Below are 19,270 nucleotides of genomic sequence, written 5' to 3' on the forward strand. Positions count from 1 at the left end.
CTATAAATATCTGTGCCAATGGGTATGTGTGACAAGGGACTGTAATGGGAGTGCTCAAAGGAAGTGTTTTTTCTGAGACTTATCTTAAAATGGCTGTTAAGAGTTGGCACCACTAATTAGAAAACACTAGTTTGCCAGAAGGAAAGTAGTGACCCACTCTTCTTTCATCCTTTCTAATTTAGTGTATTTGGTATCAGCCCCAGTTCACCTTTTGGCAGGTTCTCTGTTCATAGTTACTGATTCTTTAAAGAAGTTAGCTATCGAGGGGCGCCATATATTCAACCTCCTTTATGAAAATTTTCCAAAGTTGACTATGAGAGAAAAAAATGCAGAGATAATATATTCATGGGAACAAGAGATGTTTTAAAATCCTTGAAAGTTTTCATATTTCTTAGAACTCTTCATCAGCTAAGGTTTATAATTAATTATAAGTGATTAATAATCCAAGAAAAGGGGGTGTCCAGTCTTCCAACAAACTTGTATCAGTTCAGAGTCATAATACTGATGAAGATCAGACCTTTTATAAAAACTAATCTTGTTTTACAGACCATGTCTGTATTCCTTTGCTCCAGGTGGCCCATGGCAGCCTCAAGGATCACAGCCCATACAGCCAGGAGCCCCACCCCAGCAAAGGCTGTCCCCACAGGGTCAGCAACCTCTGAGCCCTCAGTCCACCTCATCACAGCAGCAGAAGTCACCTGGATCTCCCCAGCAAACTAGATCGTCATCAGGAAGCTCACCAAGTCAGCTTTCCAAATTAGGCACGTTTCCCACCCAGCAACCTCGGCCTCCAGCACAAGGATGGGCTCCTGGTCAAGGATTCAGTGAACCTTCTAAGCAGCATCCTCATCTGAAGTATGTGGGATTTTTTTTTTACCAATGGATAATTCTTGCAATTTAAAGTTAAGGTCAAGCATTATCAGTCTCTCCAGAATAGAACACCAAAACAAGTGCAAACATGAGAGACTCAACAACTGAACATAAACGGAAGACTACATTAAACCTAATATTTGGCAGTCTTATATAGGGAGAAACATTTTCCAGCTTAACCACAGCCCACCACCCTGTGAGCCTTTGCTTTTAGGAATTGGTATGCCCACCTTGGTCAGCAATAACTGTAATTATTTGTGATAACTGTTGATCTCTTCTGAACATTAGCCTGAAGGAATTTTAGCCCATTCCTAATTACAGAATCAAATATGCTGATGGGCTTTTTCAAGTGAATTGCCCACTTCCACAATATTTCTATAGAATTAAAGCCAGGATTTTGACTTGATCATTTCAAAACATTACGTTTCTTCTGCTTTTGCCATTCTTTGGTCATATAGCTTCTATGTTTTGGATCATTGGTTTGCTGCTCCTTTTAAGCTTCACCTCAGAGAGATATTCTATTTTCCTGTACAATTTGCTGATACAATCTGAAATTCATAGTTCCATCGATGAAAGTCGCCTGGTCTAGAGACTTGCAAAGCTGTCCCAAGGCATGACACTTCAACATTTCACATATTTTTGCCACACAAAAATGTAGCTTTAGATCATTGTCTTCAATCAATCAATGGAGAAGTATGTTTTTGATTCATAGCTTTAATGCTATCTAGTTTTTAGGATTTATTTGGAGAAGAGATCACATACTTATGCATTGAATAAATTGCATATTGAAAACTAAAAAGGGTTTATAAACTTTTAAGTATCCCTATTGGTGTCTAACAACAGTAGTGACCCACTACTTCCTAAAGCTTCCAAATTTTATAAAGGAAGTAATCAAATTTTTATTACTTTTTTTCAGCAAATCACAATCCTTGACAAACACCTTCAACATCTCAGAATCTTCACAGCGAGGTATCACAAATGAAGATGAGGCAAAGGCTGAAACCATCCGCAACCTGAGGAAATCATTTGCTAGCCTGTTTTCCGATTAGCATCACAATCCAACCTTAGAGCAATTTTGGATATTTGGGTCTTCTTTTCTTGCAAATTCCTCACTCATTTTATAGTTCCCTATACAAATTTGTCTTTAAACGTATCAATCATTATAGTTTCTTGTATGTATTCCTATATTCAGTAAAGGGAGGGAAAATCAAAAGGCAATTGAATCTGCCTCCCTGTGATCTGGATCCCATTGGTGTCTAAATGCTATCAAGTTACAGAAAGCAAATACATGTCCACCATCACCTACACGCAGAGGTCATCTCATGCATGGATCAGGCCTATAGAATGCTGCAGTGCATATAAACTGCCTTGAACACTTGCTGTGCCATTTGCGGCAGATGTGCAGAAAAGAGGCAAGTGAGGTGAAACTTATCATCTTCCTCGATGTTCATTTATCTTAACTATTTTTATCTACTAGCATGATTCTTCATGTCTTTTATAAGTCAGGTTCTAGTTTACTCTTTTAAAAACTCAAATTATAAAACTACTCAGAAAATGTGTTATCTGTGACATCCCCAAATTCAAACCCAGAATTATTCCTTCTCAATTCAACTCTCCTGAACTAAATTATTTTAATTCTTAGGTAGCACACAGTTGAACCATTTTACTTTCTTCGGTATACAACCAGGATGAAATCCATTCCGATTCCCAGGTGCAGCAGTGTATAAAGAGATCATTTGGAATTCAAATCCTTTGCTTGCTACATTACAATAGTACAATTTGTCCAAGACCTAATATCAATTATCCTATTCCAAAGTAATAAATTAAACTATAATGATGTAGAACTTTACACCGAAGTACCATGTATGGAAACAAATATACAGGTCTTGAACTATATCAGCATGTCAGAATTCATCTTTATAGCTGTGTATCATGCATTTCAGAAAAAGATGATTGAAGCAAAGATCTTTCATTGAGACTAGGATTTCACAATGAACTACCTCTCTAGAGAAATCAAGTCATGAAATTCTTATTTTGTAAAGTTACACACATACATTCAAAAGTGATAAAACTGTTTAGAAAGAAGCCAGCCACCATGAAGTACAACTCAATATTTCGAGGCCAGCAAAATAGGAAGTAGCAATTCATTCAGGATAATAGAACATGGGAAATGTTTCTTCCCAGCCTCAAAAGTTCTCCCCAATATCAGTATCCAAATTATGCAGTATGCCGTAACAGTTTAGCCACCCAATAGTCAGGATACAAGTGAAATGTTAAAAGAGACGAGGAAAATATGAGTTCTGTTGCAAAGATTTTAGATTTCTCACTTTAAGCATTGATACGATTGACCTCCTTTTACTGCAGTATCTAAGCAAAACTGATGCAAATGGGACATTGTATTATGTATGCATTTGCTGTATACAGGTTGTAGAGCAGGCGTGTCCAACCCACATGGCCCTAAACGCTAGTAATGCAGCCCCACAAGATTGTAAATTTTTAACGTGATTTATATACATTAACTGCTGTTTTATATGTGGCTCAAGACAATTCCTCTTCACTCAATGCAGCCTAGGCAAGCCAAAGGTTGGACACCCATGGTTGAGTCTAGAGTAAGCACATAATTTTTCAACTCAGTAGAGCCAAGTTCAAAAAAGCCAGACAAACTGCTTTGTTCCTTAATATTGTTTGCACAGGCAAAGCTCTGGATATGTTAGCAAGAGCTACCTTTTTCCCAAGTTCTAGAATGGAACCTTACCTACTGTCCCCTCCTTTTTCCTAAATCCTGTAAAAACATTTGGTAGACTGCGGAAAACAAACATTACCACTACTCTGAATGTTTAGCAACTATATGGAATGCCTCTGAAGAACAATTCAGCATTTTATGAGAAGTACAGATAAGGATCCACTCCCATTTAAAATTATCCAACTGGAATTGCTTGTCAAACCCAGCCCGTGGTTAGCTAAGCTAAATGTTCATAGCAAGGTGATCTAATTTCTTCAATATTATCAATATGACTTCTCTGAATGTGTCATGTAGGATGACACTGTACAGCCAACTGTTCAATGACTTCAGAGTGCAATAGGAAAATTCTGGTAGAATTTGCTAGTGAAGTTTCCTATCACCAGCACATAATAAATTAATATAATTCCTACATCTACTAAATTTTATCTTCAATTCTCCTCTCAAGTACGTTTAACCTACCTCAATAAGGGTAGAACAATTACATACTAGTCCATTTTGCACTGGAATATTACAGAAATGTTAAATAATTCCTCTCATAAGCAGTTAGCTTATTTTGCAAGCCAAAGAGCTAATTATACCAATGTTGTACAGTTGTTGGAACAAAGGTCTTTATCATCCGCAATATTCTGAGCAGTATATCCTAAGTGGAAAAACGCCACCACAGTGCAAGTATTAGTAATACAACTACAAAGAACCAATTGTTTAGTAATAAAGCAAAATTATGTTGTTAAGACTCAAGCAATTTTAGAACTGTTTGCATATTTGAGTTCTAACAAGGTTGATTACAGCACTTTAGTGTATTATAAACAAGTATTAACTATTGGTCTGTTGGTGACATAACAGTGTTCCAATATCTAAGGGGCTGCCACAAAGAAGAGGGGGTCAACTTATTCTCCAAAGCACCTGAAAGTAGGACAAGAAGCAATGGATGAAAACTAATCAAGGACAGAAAAAAGAAATTTCCAGACTGTTAGAACAATTAATCATTGGTCACAAATACTGAGCACTCCTTGTAATAATAAATAAACATATCTTTATAATACTCTACCTATAAAGTACTACATATTCTAAATATAGTACAATCACATCTTTAATTTAGGCACTTAATATGTGATACTTAGATGTTATGTCCCTCACATATTTAACTGTTAGTAAAACTAAAGAATTTAGAATTTGAGCTGTGGGACATAACATCTACCTACTGAATTCTCACAATTTAGTATTGTGTTCAATCTCTCAAGTTGAAATTTAGGATGAGACAAAAATGACACATCAAAATCAGTGCACTTAAGTGATTTTTTGTTTTGTTAATGCTGAAAATACTATACAGAGAAAAATTCGGAGGAATAGCAAAGATAATACATTTTCCCTTGGGAAGCCATCAATGGACAGTCATCCATGGTTATATTATTTGTGCTCAATCTTAGATGATTACCTTCTAATAAGATATATATCTCTTTATCAACTGATCAATTAGACAGAGTTATGTCTATTTATCCCTAAGAATTGCACATCTTGTAATTATACATTTAAAAATAACTAGGAATGTTTACCCAATTTAGTTGGCTGAAAAATGTTTAAAACAATTATCATGTTCATTAGTCCCATCAATCACACAATTCTTTAAATGTACAGATGGCCCTGTCATTTTATTTCATGAAGTACTTGGGGTACTTTCTGTTGATATTTACTAGAAAAAAACTGAAATAGAAAGGCAGCAATTTTTTGCCAGAGCTTCTGACATTCACCATTTCTCATCTTCTGGGTTATACTGTGTAGCATGTTATTATTCAACTGTTTGTAAGGTGAACAGTTCAATGTCTTATTCTCTCATATGTAAAAAAAAAATCATTTAAACTCAATATTCTTTGTGCTTTGAAATCCCCAATACCAGCATTGCTTTTCAAGTAATAAAGAAAATATATAAAGTGTCCGAAGAACAATCAAATCAGGTGGTTTTTGCAGCCTTCCAAGTGCCAGATATTTCGTAGAATAGAAAATCTTTTCATGGAAAAAGCATTTAGTCAGGCTAATTACTGGGAGAAAAGAACATAGCACAAATATTTAAATGACAGATTTAAAAATGAAAACAACCCAGACCAACTTAGATGTTTATATTTTAAAGTGCTTTTTATCTGATGCAACAAAAGCAAACCTCCTTTTACTTTCTAAGGAGCCTGCCACTATAAATGAAAAGAATAGTGTCCCTCAATATTCTTGCAAAAGGGATCTGCGTTTCCAAGGGAGGCAGGAAAAATTGTTTGCACTGAACTGTTGGGCCCAAGTCTATGGAATCAAGATGCTATAGTACTTATGCACTATCATAATTTTAAAACAGTAGACATCATAGCTCTGAAGCTGTACAGTTTTAAAGTAAGCCCACAAAGAGAGGTTTAAAACTTTATCAATAAGGCTGAAAGAGTTCTCATATGAATGCACGGCGACTATCAATTGGGCGGCTCCGATTGGCTCTTCCTGGGAGAGTTGGATTGGGTTCTGGAAATGACACAAAAGGATCGAAATATGGTAAAGTGGAGAATGGATCTAAATGTGAGGCAATAGGAAGACTTGGAAGCTCAGCAGGGCCAGGAAAGAGGGAGCTTATTGGATCACCAATGGAAGGGACTGCTGGCCTCTCATCAAATTCACCACTAATGATATGGGGGGGATAAAGTGGATTAGGACAAAAAGGATTGGGATACAATGGACTGGGATGAAATGGCACAGGGAGGGGAGGAGGGGGCAGAAACATTGTGTGTCTCCACTTCAGTGCGTCTTTCTTCTGCTTCAATTTTTTCTTGTACAGCTGTAGAAAGGGGGAAAATAAAATTTAGCTTAAGATTTCAAAGCATTCGTTGTTATAAAGGTTTGCTAGCATACTCCTGGATATTTAGAATATATGAACCAAATTTATTAGTACAACTATCTCCATGCCTTCTGCAGCTTCATAATTTTTTTTATTTCATGCAATTTTTCAATCAATATGGATTTCTGACCAGAATCCAACAGCTTGAAAGAAGCGGTGCAGACTGGCACCCATTCGAATAATAATGTTCATCTGCTCTTTCAGCGTGATCTTTAAAGTAGAGTTTGTTTCCTATAATGACTGGAGATTTCAATTAGCTGAGAATGTAACTTGGTTATTCAGACTGTGTATATTCTTAAACAAAGCAAAATCAAAAAATATATCATGACATCCACTTACTTCTTTCCAATCCGTGTCTCGAGATCTGGCAACCGGATCTGCATAAACATGTAAGATACAAATCAGCTTGCTACAGCAATTCTATAATGATGTAGACAACGTATTAGGTAACTTGTAATGATTGCATGACTGCTCCAAAACAATAACCATTTATTGGACACAATGTCCAAACAGCTTCACAGAGATATAATTCCTTACCAAGAACCCTGGCAAATTAACTTGCAAAGCTGACAACAAGCCTCTCATTCAGCGTCGTATCATTAGAAAAAAAGTTTAAAAAGAATTACCTCTAAAATCTCGCAAGTATATGAACCTCCACAATAACTGATCATTTGAAGCAGCGTGAAGATCATGACAAACAGCAGACAATGAAATTAATGAGCGAAAGTCCAAGAGCCGGAAGATTCGGAGTTTCAGCTCCAATGGAAGAACCACCAGGCCAAACACATCTGGTAGATTCAATGCTAAAAGGAGAAGGGGAAGAACAACATTATTACAACATCCCAACAGTTTTAACTTATCCATTTCATAATTATAATTACATAATGCTTGAAACAAAGCATGTTGATAAGATGTGGCTAAAGAAATCAAAAATGACATAATATTAAGATAATTTGTTTAACTGGGTTCTCTTTACCTACTTTTAGGACTTCTATTGGAAACAGATCACATCAGAAAAATTATACAGAAATACTGAAACTTCAAAAAAGTTAATTTTAAGTACCACTGTATTTCTATTTCTATTAAAACATATGACCAAGTAGGACTAAAAAGACAATGTTACCAGAGGTATGATTGCTACTAACCAAATACTCAATAGTCCCTGAAATAAAACTCTAAAGCACCCTCCCTGAAAGATTTAGAAGGCACTTATTTAAGGAGAAGTCACATTAGACTTTCAACAATGAAAGGTTTCACTCTCCTGATTAGAGCCAAAATCCTCTGGCACCTACACAATGAGATCAGTATGCAATATCATCTAGTTTTTCTTCAGCCTAGTAAAAAAGAAAAGAAACAAAAAACACTCCTATTCAGATCAAAGTTAATATATTATTGCTTTACTATGTTGTCAAGCCACATAGAAAATAGCCTCTTCAGCTGGCTCAACTACAATAGAGTTTTTTGCCTGTTAAGTGAAACAAGAATTGTTTCAAAAGGCACTTACAGATTTTAATCTATTTTATAACATTTCTCAAATTAGAATTTGGTACTTGTTCAACTTGCAAGTCACAGCTGCAGTCATGATAGGATGAGAAGCAGAAGGAAGTGTCTAATTTATAAATAGCAAAAGAATTATGGCTTAGAAGCTGGTGGGGACAGAATCTTTCTGAGTTGGGACCCATTCTGGTTACTTGGCATGAGAGCCTAAACAGAGAGTGGCAACCTTGTTTGCACAAATGAGCTTCAGACGGTACACTTGATCATCTAGACCAGGGGTTTCAAACTGGATTTCTTCAAGGACCAGATCAGCATTGTAATTGTCATCTATTGGCCAGGCGGAGGGGGATGGGACAGACGTCTTCTGCACCACTCTGCCGGCCAAAACGGGACATGGGGGACATGTGTGGCTCCCCCGCATCCTGTTTTCAGCCTGGATGGCCTGCAGCAATCAGCTGGGCAGAATGGGGCACGGGGGTACGCATGGTCCCCCATGCCCCATTTTGGCCGGCAGAATGTTGGAGGCCATCTATGGCAAAAATGGGGCACAAGCGGTGCCACACGCAGCTCCTCTGTCCCATTTTGGCTGGCAGTACACAGTCACCCCACGCTCTGTTTTGGTTGGCAGCGCACAGCTGTCCTGCACTCCATTTTGGCCAGCAGAGTGCTGCGAGTGGCATCCGTCCCGTCCCGTCCCACCCACGACCACCACCAACCCCACCTGGCTGGAAGCAACACAGACATGTCCTTTGCTATTTCCAGGCCTTGAGTTTGACACCCCTGGTCTACACCACTGTTTTTCAAACTTGGCAACTTTAAGATACGTGGATTTCAGCTCCCAGAATTGCCCAGCTTCAGCTTCTGGAGTTGAAACCCACATCTTACTTGCTGAGGTTAAGAAACATTAGTCTAATCAGCGGCAGAGAGCTCAATGTATAGAGTCATCTCAACTCTTAACACAGCTTGACCCAAACTTGATCACATTTAATAAGTGAAGGGAATCCAGAATCATATAAAGAAAATATTGCTGATATACTCTCAAAACATTCCTGCTAAATGAATTCCGGGGTCGGGGTGGGGGGGTGGGGTGTTCTCCATGTCTTGTGCTAAGCACATGGGGCTACAAGCATACTTCACTCATCATTCTTGGTGGTTTTACCTGTTCCATAATATTCTACAAAAAGATTGCTAAGACTCCTTCCATTATATGCTTACCTTGCCGAGTAGCAGCCAGAAGAGGGTATACTAGTCGATCTTTAAAGAGACAAGAGAGCTTCTGAAGATCCTTATACACGCCTGTAACATTTCCTTTAGGAAAAATTAAAAATAAGTATCATTTGCTCAGTATAGGTAAAGGTAAAGGTTCCTCTCATACATATGTGCTAGTCATTCCCGACTCTAGGGGGTGGTACTAATCTCCGTTTCAAAGCCAAAAAGCCAGCACTGTCCAAAAACATCGCCGTGGTCATGTGGCCGGCATGACTAAATGCACAAGGCACACAAAACGCTGTTTCTTTCCCACCAAGGTAAAAGGTAAAGGTTCCCTTCGCACATATGTGCTAGTCGTTCCTGACTCTAGGGGGCAGTGCTCATCTCCATTTCAAAGCCGAAGAGCCAGAACTGTCTGAAGATGTCTCCGTGGTCATGTGGCCGCATGACAAAGGTGCATGGAACGCTGTTACCTTCCCACCAAAGGTGGTCCCTATTTTTCTACTTGCATTTTTTACGTGCTTTTGAACTGCTAGGTTGGCAGAAGCTGGGACAAGTAATGGGAGCTCACCCCATTATGCGGTACTAGGGATTTGAACCGCTGAACTGCTGACCTTTCGATCAACAAGCTCAACATCTTATCTACTGAGCCACCCTCTTGCTCACCCTCTGAGCAAGCCCTCTTGCTCAGTATATTCTATTCTAATTATTTGCCTCTAAGAATAAATCACCAAGCAGTAAAATGGAAAACAACTGGTTCTCTCATTCAGACTGTCAGCAAAGCCTACATGGACTGATTAATTTGGTGGACCTATTAGCATGGTTAAATAGCACAACAGAGAATCTATGGAAAGTTTTTTAAAAAGTTTTTAATGAGGAAGAAGAGAAGAAGCCACATTATATTAACTGTAAAAGGTATTTCAACAATAAACATATTTGGCTGTTTTATTATTTCACTTTGAGCTGGGAAACTATAGCCCCCTTTAAGAGTGCTATTAGAATGAGTCTCTTAAAATTTTCAACACAATGGGTCCCCCTAGTGAGGCATTATCTGCCATTACACCATTAGCTAAATACTGTATAAACAAGCAAGTGGTTTACAAAGGAAAGGTTGTGTAAACTTTTTTTTTAAGATAAAGCCTTATAAATATAAATGGGGAAAGGCTGAAAGTGGAAGGTTGCCTCAAATGAAGCCTGTGCTAGAATCTAGCTCAAAACCTCCCCCTGAACACAGTATATCCATATTTTCCTACAGGTTATAATGCAGCAATGAAAGAAAACACATGTGGGCAAGTTTGGATATAGCTCTAACCTAGATTAGCTGCACAAACTAAAGGTATCAGCATAAAGTTCCCAATTCAAGCATCAGTATCTCCTCCTGTTGTGGCCAAGAGGGAGAATAAACCAGAATTGGAGTGGGGTTCACCAGATTAAAAGGTGACTTAAAAGAAACTCCAGACAACTGCTTAATAACCTAAAGTTAAAATCAGGTTTAATAAACCAGTTTATTCTCTCTTAATGGCCAAATAAAAGTAAAGTCTTCTTGGTAAATAGAGAGGAGGGGGGAATGGAAACACAACTAATCTGTCATTCCGCATGTGCTTGTTCATTTCCCACATGTATCTTAAATTATCTTTTTAAATAGCTATTTTATCTTAAATTGGTATACAAATTTTTCGGCTTTATCATGGTTTTCTTTAAACATGTTTTTATGATTATGGGGGAAAAAGAAGAATGTATCATAATAAATTAGTATTTTTCAGAATATTTTTGTCAGCCACACATTTTTTTTTCACCTGTACCAGATTCTTTAGAACAGTGATGGCTAACCTTTTCAAGTGCCTAAAGCACGCCTAAATCCCCAAAATGCAATGCACGTGCGGCCCCCGTGCATGTGTGTGGCTCCTCCTGCACGCGCCCAGCCCCCACACATGTGCACACCCAGCATATGCCCATGCATGTGTGCGGGGCCCTCGTACGTGCCCCATTCCCCACGCATGCACACAAGCCCTTCCACATGCGCCCCAACCCCGCACATGTGCGGCAGAGGCATGCACACATGCGTGGCGGAGCTGAACTGCACGGGGCACGCAATGGCCCGCGTTCCCAAAGAGAGGGTGATATGCGCGACCTGTGGCACGCATGGCATAGGTCTGCCATCACGGCATTAGACCCACCGCAATTGTCTATAATGTGTAAGTATCTTCTTCTGCCTTAAGAGAAAATCTGTCCCTTGCAATATATTTTTTCATTGTTTGGAATGTTTTGTTTTCATAAAATATATTACTGAGGAACTCAAAGCCTGACAGGAGTTCATGAGGGCTTTGTAGTTATTTGAATAGGTTTAAAATGTTCAATGATGCAACTTAAAAATGCCTCCCATCTACTGCACTCAACTTCTAATTTGCTCAGTTAACAATTAAAATTAGTGTGGCATTATTCATCTATTAGCTTCTAGTTGTTCCTCAAAATTCAGATTCAGATACCTGAGTCTTCAAAGCAGATAAATGTTGCTGGCAGAAGCTGTAGTCTCTTCACACTTTTGATGTCAATGTCAATCTTCAACATTGCTAAAAATAGAAAAAGACATGAGAGAGCTTAACAAAAACATTACTGATGATTCTGAACTTCCTGGGGAAACTCAACAGAATAAATTTGACCAATAGCAGTGTGTGCTATGAGAAAAACAATAAAAATATAACAACCCCCCTTCTTTCCCCTTGAAAGCTGTGTGACATAATATTCCAGGATATATGAAGGAATCTAACCAGCTTGGATTACTAAGTGTAAGGTGTTACAGAGTGAATAATTTAATTTTGTCTGTGCTCATGAAGTCTCCCTCACTTCCTCCAAAAGGGACTTTTCTGAGACCTTAAACACATCTCAGATGGGACTGCCCACTGTTCTATCTCTTTTGAAGCCCTGTCTCTCAGTATCTAATCCTTCTCTTTAAGCAAATTAGTTTCAATATACTACTAAAGGCTTCATGTCTGATTATTTGTAACCTTCAACTGGGCAAAACATGCATCACAGGGCACTATTTTTTCAACCAACATATCTCAAATGGCCTAATCCAGGACCCATGACTCTCATGTAATTGAAATTTGCCTAAGTTGTGGCCAGTTCAGTGCTGCTGCACTCAGCTAGACATGTGATTGTCGATTACAACACTCCTTATCAGCTTTCCAATGAGCAAGACAACAATAAGTACGAAGCTGTTCCCATTCCCAGTGTTTTTGCCTGCCAGATGTCATTCTATATCTCTTTCTGTTTATCTTTGGATATGGAAATATCTCTGGAGCAAAGATTCATTGAGTCAGAGTTATCTAGTTACTATTATGATTTTATCGTTGTCTGATTTAAATAAACATCTGAATATTTTATAAGTGTTTTAAATAAGCACTGGGGAGTGGGACAATTAATGAGAGTTAATGTTTGGAGATTTAATGAGAGTTGAGATCCATGAAGGACTGAAGAGCTGATTGGAAATGAAGCAGGAATCTAGTCTGGTCACTATCAGATCTCAATTTGCTGCTCAGAGGAAGAGCTGGAACCAATTTGATGCAGCGAATCAGGAAGAGAGATTTGGAAGGCAGTGGGCATGGACATGAATCAATCAGCCATGGTTGGGGAAGGACTGCAGAAAGAGCTGGTGGCAAGATTTGAGAAATAGGGAGGATGTGCTGGGAGGTCAGTAAAAGGGTTGGAGGAAGATGACTAGGGTAACTGATAAACTATGTAAATTCCATGCACATTTGGTTAAAAAACACTCAGCTGAGAGAGAATAAATATCACATTTCCTCCAAGACAAAGATGATAGGTAGTTAAAACACTGGAAGAAAGAAAACATCAATCTTGCCACAAGTTGTACTGAAACCTTTGCAAAATCAGCTAAGAAAGCCTTTTTCCAGAGTTTATGTGTCCAAGTTTACATTTGCATTGCTGATTCTTATAAAGTTGCAAAATATAGAAGACTGCCATTTCTTTTTTTAATACAGTTCAAACGGATAATCTAGCTCACTTCGTAGCACTTCACAATGCATTTTGTCATACTTAGTAACACCTAACAGCTGACATCACGTATGAGATAAGAGTCAACTGATTCTTATGTCTTTCAAGTTTGTTAGCAGTTACACAGCTTGGAAGACAAAGAATAACAAATGCTAGCCTTCAATGAAATAAATATCAGAATATACCTACCATTGATAACAATAAGATCTCCCAAAGGCACACAAGTAAGGGCAGCAATGCCATTTTCACAGAGGGGATGGGCATACTGTAGCTTATAAACACCTCTGTTTCGCCATTTGTCAGGCATTCTTGTTGCCTTTGACTGTGTTCCCTATGAATAATAAAAGAGGAATTTAACAAGGCAACTAAAACTGGACTACAGATTTGTTATCTGTTTGCAATAGCACTACTAAAATCATAGGGTGGGGAATTTTGATTATGGCAACAGTGCAACTAAAGCATGTAAGTAGTCATTGTCAAATCTTTCTCACTCAGCCAGCAAAAAATTACAAGAAAGTCTTATTTTGTTGCTATTGTTAGTTGCGACGTTGTGTCCGACCCCATGGACAATGTTCTTCCAGGTCTTCCTGCCCTCTACCATCCTCTGGAGTCCATTTAAGCTCATGCCTACTGATTCAATGACTCCACCCAGCCACCTCGTTCTCTGTCATCCCCTTCTTCTTTTGTCCTCAATCGTTCCCAGCATTAGGCTCTTCTCCAGTGAGTCCTTCCTTCTCATTAGGTGGCCAAAGTATTTCAGTTTCATCTTCAGGATCTGGCCTTCTAAAGAGCAGTCAGGGTTGATCTCCTCTAGGACTGACCAGTTTGATCGTCTTGCAGTCAAGCGACCTGCAGGAGTCTTCTCAGCACCATAATTCAAAGGCCTCAATTCTTTGGCGCTCAGCCTTTCTTATGGTAGAAAGCCTTATAGAGAACCACAATTCTAATCAGTAATTTTATTGTTATCAAGTTAATAAAACAATTACAAAAGTGGCCACTGAGTATCAAATAAAGCCCCATTCATCCTGAAATTAAGGTTCCTGCTTGTGTGCCTCTTCATCCAGCCTCTGTAATGTTAACAGGCTAGAAGTCACTTTCTTTTGGGCATGAGTCAGTGTCCACCTCCTTTGAGAGCTTTCACAGGTCATCTGTGCATCTTTTGCAGCTTGGGCCGGTGGAAAGCAGTCCCAATCATTGGCATAGCCTTACACCTTATTATTAATTATATATTTATGCAATGTGATAACTAGTTTTCATTAAGATCATCATCTAAAATTATGCTGTTGATAATGAAGAGGCTAAATTAAAATGTCATGAATCAAACTTGAAGCAACAAATATTTGCCCAAAAAAAGTACTGAGATTAAAATATTAAAGTCAGAACTAACCATAATTCTACATATATGGCTGCTCTGGGAAGCTTGATAAATCTTTGATTACTCATATTCACTATCCCAGTTCTAATTAGTCTAATTTTTAATGTGACACACTCTACATATTAGAAAGGAGAAATCTATTTTGTATTATTTCATTCCTCTTCCATGGGCTAAAGGCAAATATCTGCAAGACAAGAATTTACCTAAAAAGTTTCCATGCTAAAGCTCATTAAAAAGGGACAATCAGATACGTTTATTTAATTGGAATCCCACATTTATTTTAATATTCAACACTCATAATACAAATGTAGGTTGTAAAGCAACATCTAGAATACTATATGCAGTTCTGGTTTTCATATTTCTTTCACTAGATAATGTGTTGTGCATTAACTGTGTTCTTCTCAATGGGTATGCAGTACAAATTACGATTAATGCAGAACAATGTGTGGCCATAATATTCTGGATTGTGACAACCAAAATATTCATGAGCATTACTATGTGTTATCAGCAAATCATGACTTACTAGAAGCCAAGATTATCTTATTACTGACCTAAGATCTATGTCAATGATGAAAGTTATGAGAAATGATGAGAAATGCAATTCAACCAAGTATTCACATTCAGACATCCTTTGTAAAAATTTGCTTACTTGAGGTATATATCCTGTCTCCATCATGATAAGATGGATCAAAACTATCAAGGCATCATTGGCACTGGTACATTCTGCAGAATGGTATAGGGTCTGAAGAGAGTGTGGTACTTGTCCATCCGTAGCTTCAGAGCAAAGCATTGGCTCAGAAGGATAAGAACCTGCAGCTTCTTGGAAGTCAAAGTCATCAGATACAGTTTCTGAAGCAAATGCTTGGCTGGATTCTGCCTTGAAAGGATAGCAGCAGAAACAAGAGAGCATTAAAAAAATTATATTAAAAATTATATTTAAAATGATAAGAGTAAAGGATTTTTGTGAAAAAAGCTGGTTTCTCTAAAAATAATGGAAGCAGTATCTCAGTATTTTCCCTACTCAGTATTTTCCCTACTAGCACAATGAAAGTCTTCATTTCTTATGGACTTACCATATTGTCTGTATTCATCTGAATATCATCTTGAACTTTATAGTCTGGTAGATGTCCATTGTCTCTTTCGCTATCTAAAATTCTAGATTGGTTGTGACAAATGGCTGAAGAGGATGGTTCATGATTATTCTGTTGTGGTTGCAGGGATGAGGTGTGAGTTGGAAATACTCTTAATTCTGTCTCAGTATCTTCCAATATCAAACATATCAAGTCTCCTGAAACAATCCCAAATGATGCTAGGGTTTCCTCATCTCCAGTAAGAGAGTCTTTGTTGTTCAACGTTATTGCAAACTTGATGTCAGAACTGCAGGGAAAGAACATTAAGCACACATTTTGTATTGAGGAACACGGAACACACACTAACTGCAGACTAAAAGATGTCCTTAATTACCTAATTTCACAATTTACTATAATGCAACCAATAAGTATAATCACTAAAACCAAAACAAGTCTCAAACAGATTCATTTTCACCTGCATTTATTATATATGTTAGTCCACCATAATTGTTTGCATGCCAGGAATAAACTTTTTTTTAGAAATGTAAGTCTAATACATATTTAAAAGTAATATTTGTAGTATTAGCATTTAAATTATTAGTAGCAGAATGCTAAAGAGAAAGGCCACATTTCTAAAAGAATGCTTTCAGTCTTACTAAATAAAAAAAATATTATCAAGGCTCTTGAATTTGCCAGCATTGCAGTAACTAAATAGTATCCAACTTATGATTTGCCTTTCAAAAGTATTATTTTAAGTTTTGCATGTAATTTTTAAAAAAGAAAATTAATAGGTTCCAAGGGAAATCTTTCACAATCAAACACAATGTCCATCTCCACAAAACCTAAATGGTGCATTTCACTTTACAATATTTGCAACTCACTTTTGAATGCAAGATATATTTTCAAATTCAACAATCACAAAATCAGTTTTTATACATAATTTTTTCAGTGACTATTATTTTACAGGGCATGTCTAAAGAAAACAGCAATATTTAATTTTTTAAATAATCACTTTTTTCGCTGTAAACTCAAGGCAAATGAATCCCAAATCTCTAGCATACCAAACCCTACCACTATAAGTCTCAGCTATGAAACCCTAGCATTCATTCTTCTGGGATTCCAGAAAACCTTTAAGACCTGGCTCTATTCCCAGGCCTGGGATTAATGTAAATGAAATTTATTGGCTGAACCCCTATCATATTGTTTTTGTACTGTTTGATGTTATGGTTCAAGCTGTTTTTGTGAGATGGATGTTTGTGGGGTGTGTGTGTGTGTGTGTGTGTGTATATAAGCCACCCATAGTCTTCTAGAGAGGATATCTATATTACACTGACTAAAATAAGTCACTGTGATAAGTAATTAGAGGTATGTGTATTACCAATGTTAATAAATTACATAATTTTCATGAAATAACTATCAGTTTCTATTGTAACTGTAGCCCATAAATGAAACTGAACATGTAATCTTACTCTGACTTTCAGTTTCACAAGGAAAATACTATCATCTTTCACTTACAGTATATCCCTCAACAACAGGGCAGAAAAGTCTGATTCTAACTATCACAACATAATCTTAATACCTTCATGAATATACCTATGACTAGCAAGACTAGATTCAGGGTTATAGATGAACTAGTTCACTAAAATATAATCTCATGTACAGCTTACTTGGGAAAATAAGATTTGTTTCTAAGTATATATTGACTCAGTTACTTAATTCTCCAATTACTCTATACATTAGTTTATTTGAAAAGTTAGGAATCCAGAAATCCATCATTCAATGAAAATATTTCTAAAATATCCATCAAGCCACATGAATTAAAAGGTTTGCTATGTAAGATGTGAAATTAAATTTCCCCTACATAAAGGAATAGATATTCAGTAAGCAGATCAAAAGCTGTGCAGATTCCCCACAATGATTGCCAAAAACGATTTTTTTTCCTTTCCAATAAACTATGTACTTTAGATTTACAATTTTGAAAAGTAGGCAAACCTGAAAGATAATGACTTGGCATTAGGTGGAGGGAGGGTGAAAATGAATCAGTTCTAGTTTAACTTGCTACATTGTTTAGACAATATGTCCTGCAAAACTGTTTTATCAAAAATTCGAAAGACTTCAACATAAAGAAATGCCTGAAGATTGGGAAATATAATCACTGAAGAAACTATTCAGGTGATACGTCCCCCACTTTTTCACAAATCAAGATTCTGAACATTGCCTGGTATGTAAATATTTTTGTTTTGTTTTGCTTTGGTCAATGTACTGAAACATTGACCAAACCATTTCTAGCCTGAAATGCATAAGATATATTATTTTTTTTAGAAAACTGTCATGTTTTCCTCAGCACAGAAATCGTGTGTGAAGGATGGGACTGACCCCAAATACATTCCACATCATTTATAATCCTAGGAATGCCAACAATACTGCAAGTGCCATCACTAAGCCAAAAATCCTAAAATCTGATTCACTTCAATGCTGTACATTGTAACAATAAAACCTCCTCTAAGCCATGCCTGACTTCTGGTTAACATCCATGCAATTTTCTTGGCAGCAATACAGAAAGCCACCCCGTCCCTCGAGATGTGTTTCCCACCTCCCCGCCAGTTGCCAATCCGACAGTTAAGTTTTTAATTTAAAGCAATCCATCTTGGGAACCAATCTTGTTAAGATATAATAAACACATAGTTTTACTCAAGAGGGAAAAGAAGGGCAAAGACATCTTCCTCTTAAATGTTTCCCTCATTCCTATTTTGTGCCAGGCCCCAATATATATATATATATGACATTTATCCTTTGAATCCCCAAATTATTTATGCATCTGTTCCATTCAACTGTCACTATCGAACTGAAGCATTTTGAAGACCTCGAAAGTTTTCTCCCTATAAAAGCATAAAACATTTATTGTCTTCAAACGAGTCTTTTCCGACTCTGGTCCATCCCTCTGGCTCTCCTAGAAATGGAAACCGTTTCCATTTCCTAGAATAGGGAAGCCCGGCTTCCCACCACTCTTGTCGACTATCCCCCCTCACACACTCATTGCCAGGCAGCTCCGCTCGCCGATACCTGTAACCCCAAGCGGGCAAGAGGGTTTGGCCAAGGTGCGCACGCAAATCCCCCAGCCGTGGCTCCGCCTCCGCCAACTCCAACGGAGCCGTCTGCCTCTGCAGCCGTACGCGGAGCTTCATGGCGGCCAACTGCGCTCGCGCCGCCTAAGCTCCCTGCGCCGCCGTCCCTCCCTCCTTCCCCCGCGCGCCGCAGAGGCCCCTTCGCGAAGGTGGCGGCACAGGGAGGCCGCAGCGAAGACGCCGCCGCCGTTGTTTGTTGTGGGTTGGGGCTGCCGAGGAACCGCCTCCTTGACCCCGGCGACCTTGCGATGACGTAGTTCCGCTCTTCGGCTTGACCCTCCCCTCTCAGCGGCTGCGTCGTTCCATGCAACTGCCTCTCTCCCTCCTCCCCGCCCCCCCCCCCCGAGTCGCTTCTCGCCTTATCATCCTGCTCTCTACCGAAGTTGGTCTTCGGTTGGTGGCATCCGCGTTCTTCTCGTCTGGCGCTTCTCTGGTAGCAAAGGGCTGTCATATCTAAAGAGGACTCCCAAAGGTGCTTTTTCAAGAGGCAACTTGGACTTTCTG

At 38.3% G+C, this 19,270-nt stretch overlaps 2 protein-coding genes across 2 annotated transcripts in view; one reads left to right on the forward strand and one right to left on the reverse strand.

The window, feature by feature from the left end:
* SYN3 (synapsin III) overlaps positions 1-2,411 on the forward strand; it is a 233,573-nt gene extending 231,162 nt beyond the window's left edge. The window contains exons 13-14 of the mRNA XM_058189703.1: positions 573-855; positions 1,787-2,411. Of these exons, the coding sequence (XP_058045686.1) occupies positions 573-855; positions 1,787-1,919 (416 nt within the window). The 3' untranslated portion in view covers positions 1,920-2,411. The remainder of the gene's footprint in view (positions 1-572; positions 856-1,786) is intronic.
* Positions 2,412-6,001: 3,590 nt separating this feature from the next.
* On the reverse strand, positions 6,002-19,002 carry FBXO7 (F-box protein 7). The gene is made up of 9 exons (XM_058189704.1): positions 18,705-19,002; positions 15,645-15,948; positions 15,221-15,448; positions 13,386-13,527; positions 11,672-11,755; positions 9,192-9,284; positions 7,106-7,282; positions 6,819-6,856; positions 6,002-6,419 (listed from the first exon to the last, which is right to left on the reverse strand). The coding sequence occupies exons 1-9, from the start codon at positions 18,824-18,826 to the stop codon at positions 6,039-6,041; spliced, it is 1,569 nt and encodes a 522-aa protein (XP_058045687.1). The 5' UTR covers positions 18,827-19,002; the 3' UTR covers positions 6,002-6,038.
* Between the last annotated feature and the right edge of the window lie 268 nt (positions 19,003-19,270).

The sequence above is a fragment of the Ahaetulla prasina genome, chromosome 7, assembly GCF_028640845.1.
Source record: "Ahaetulla prasina isolate Xishuangbanna chromosome 7, ASM2864084v1, whole genome shotgun sequence".
In the NCBI taxonomy this organism is placed as follows: Eukaryota; Metazoa; Chordata; class Lepidosauria; order Squamata; family Colubridae; genus Ahaetulla; species Ahaetulla prasina.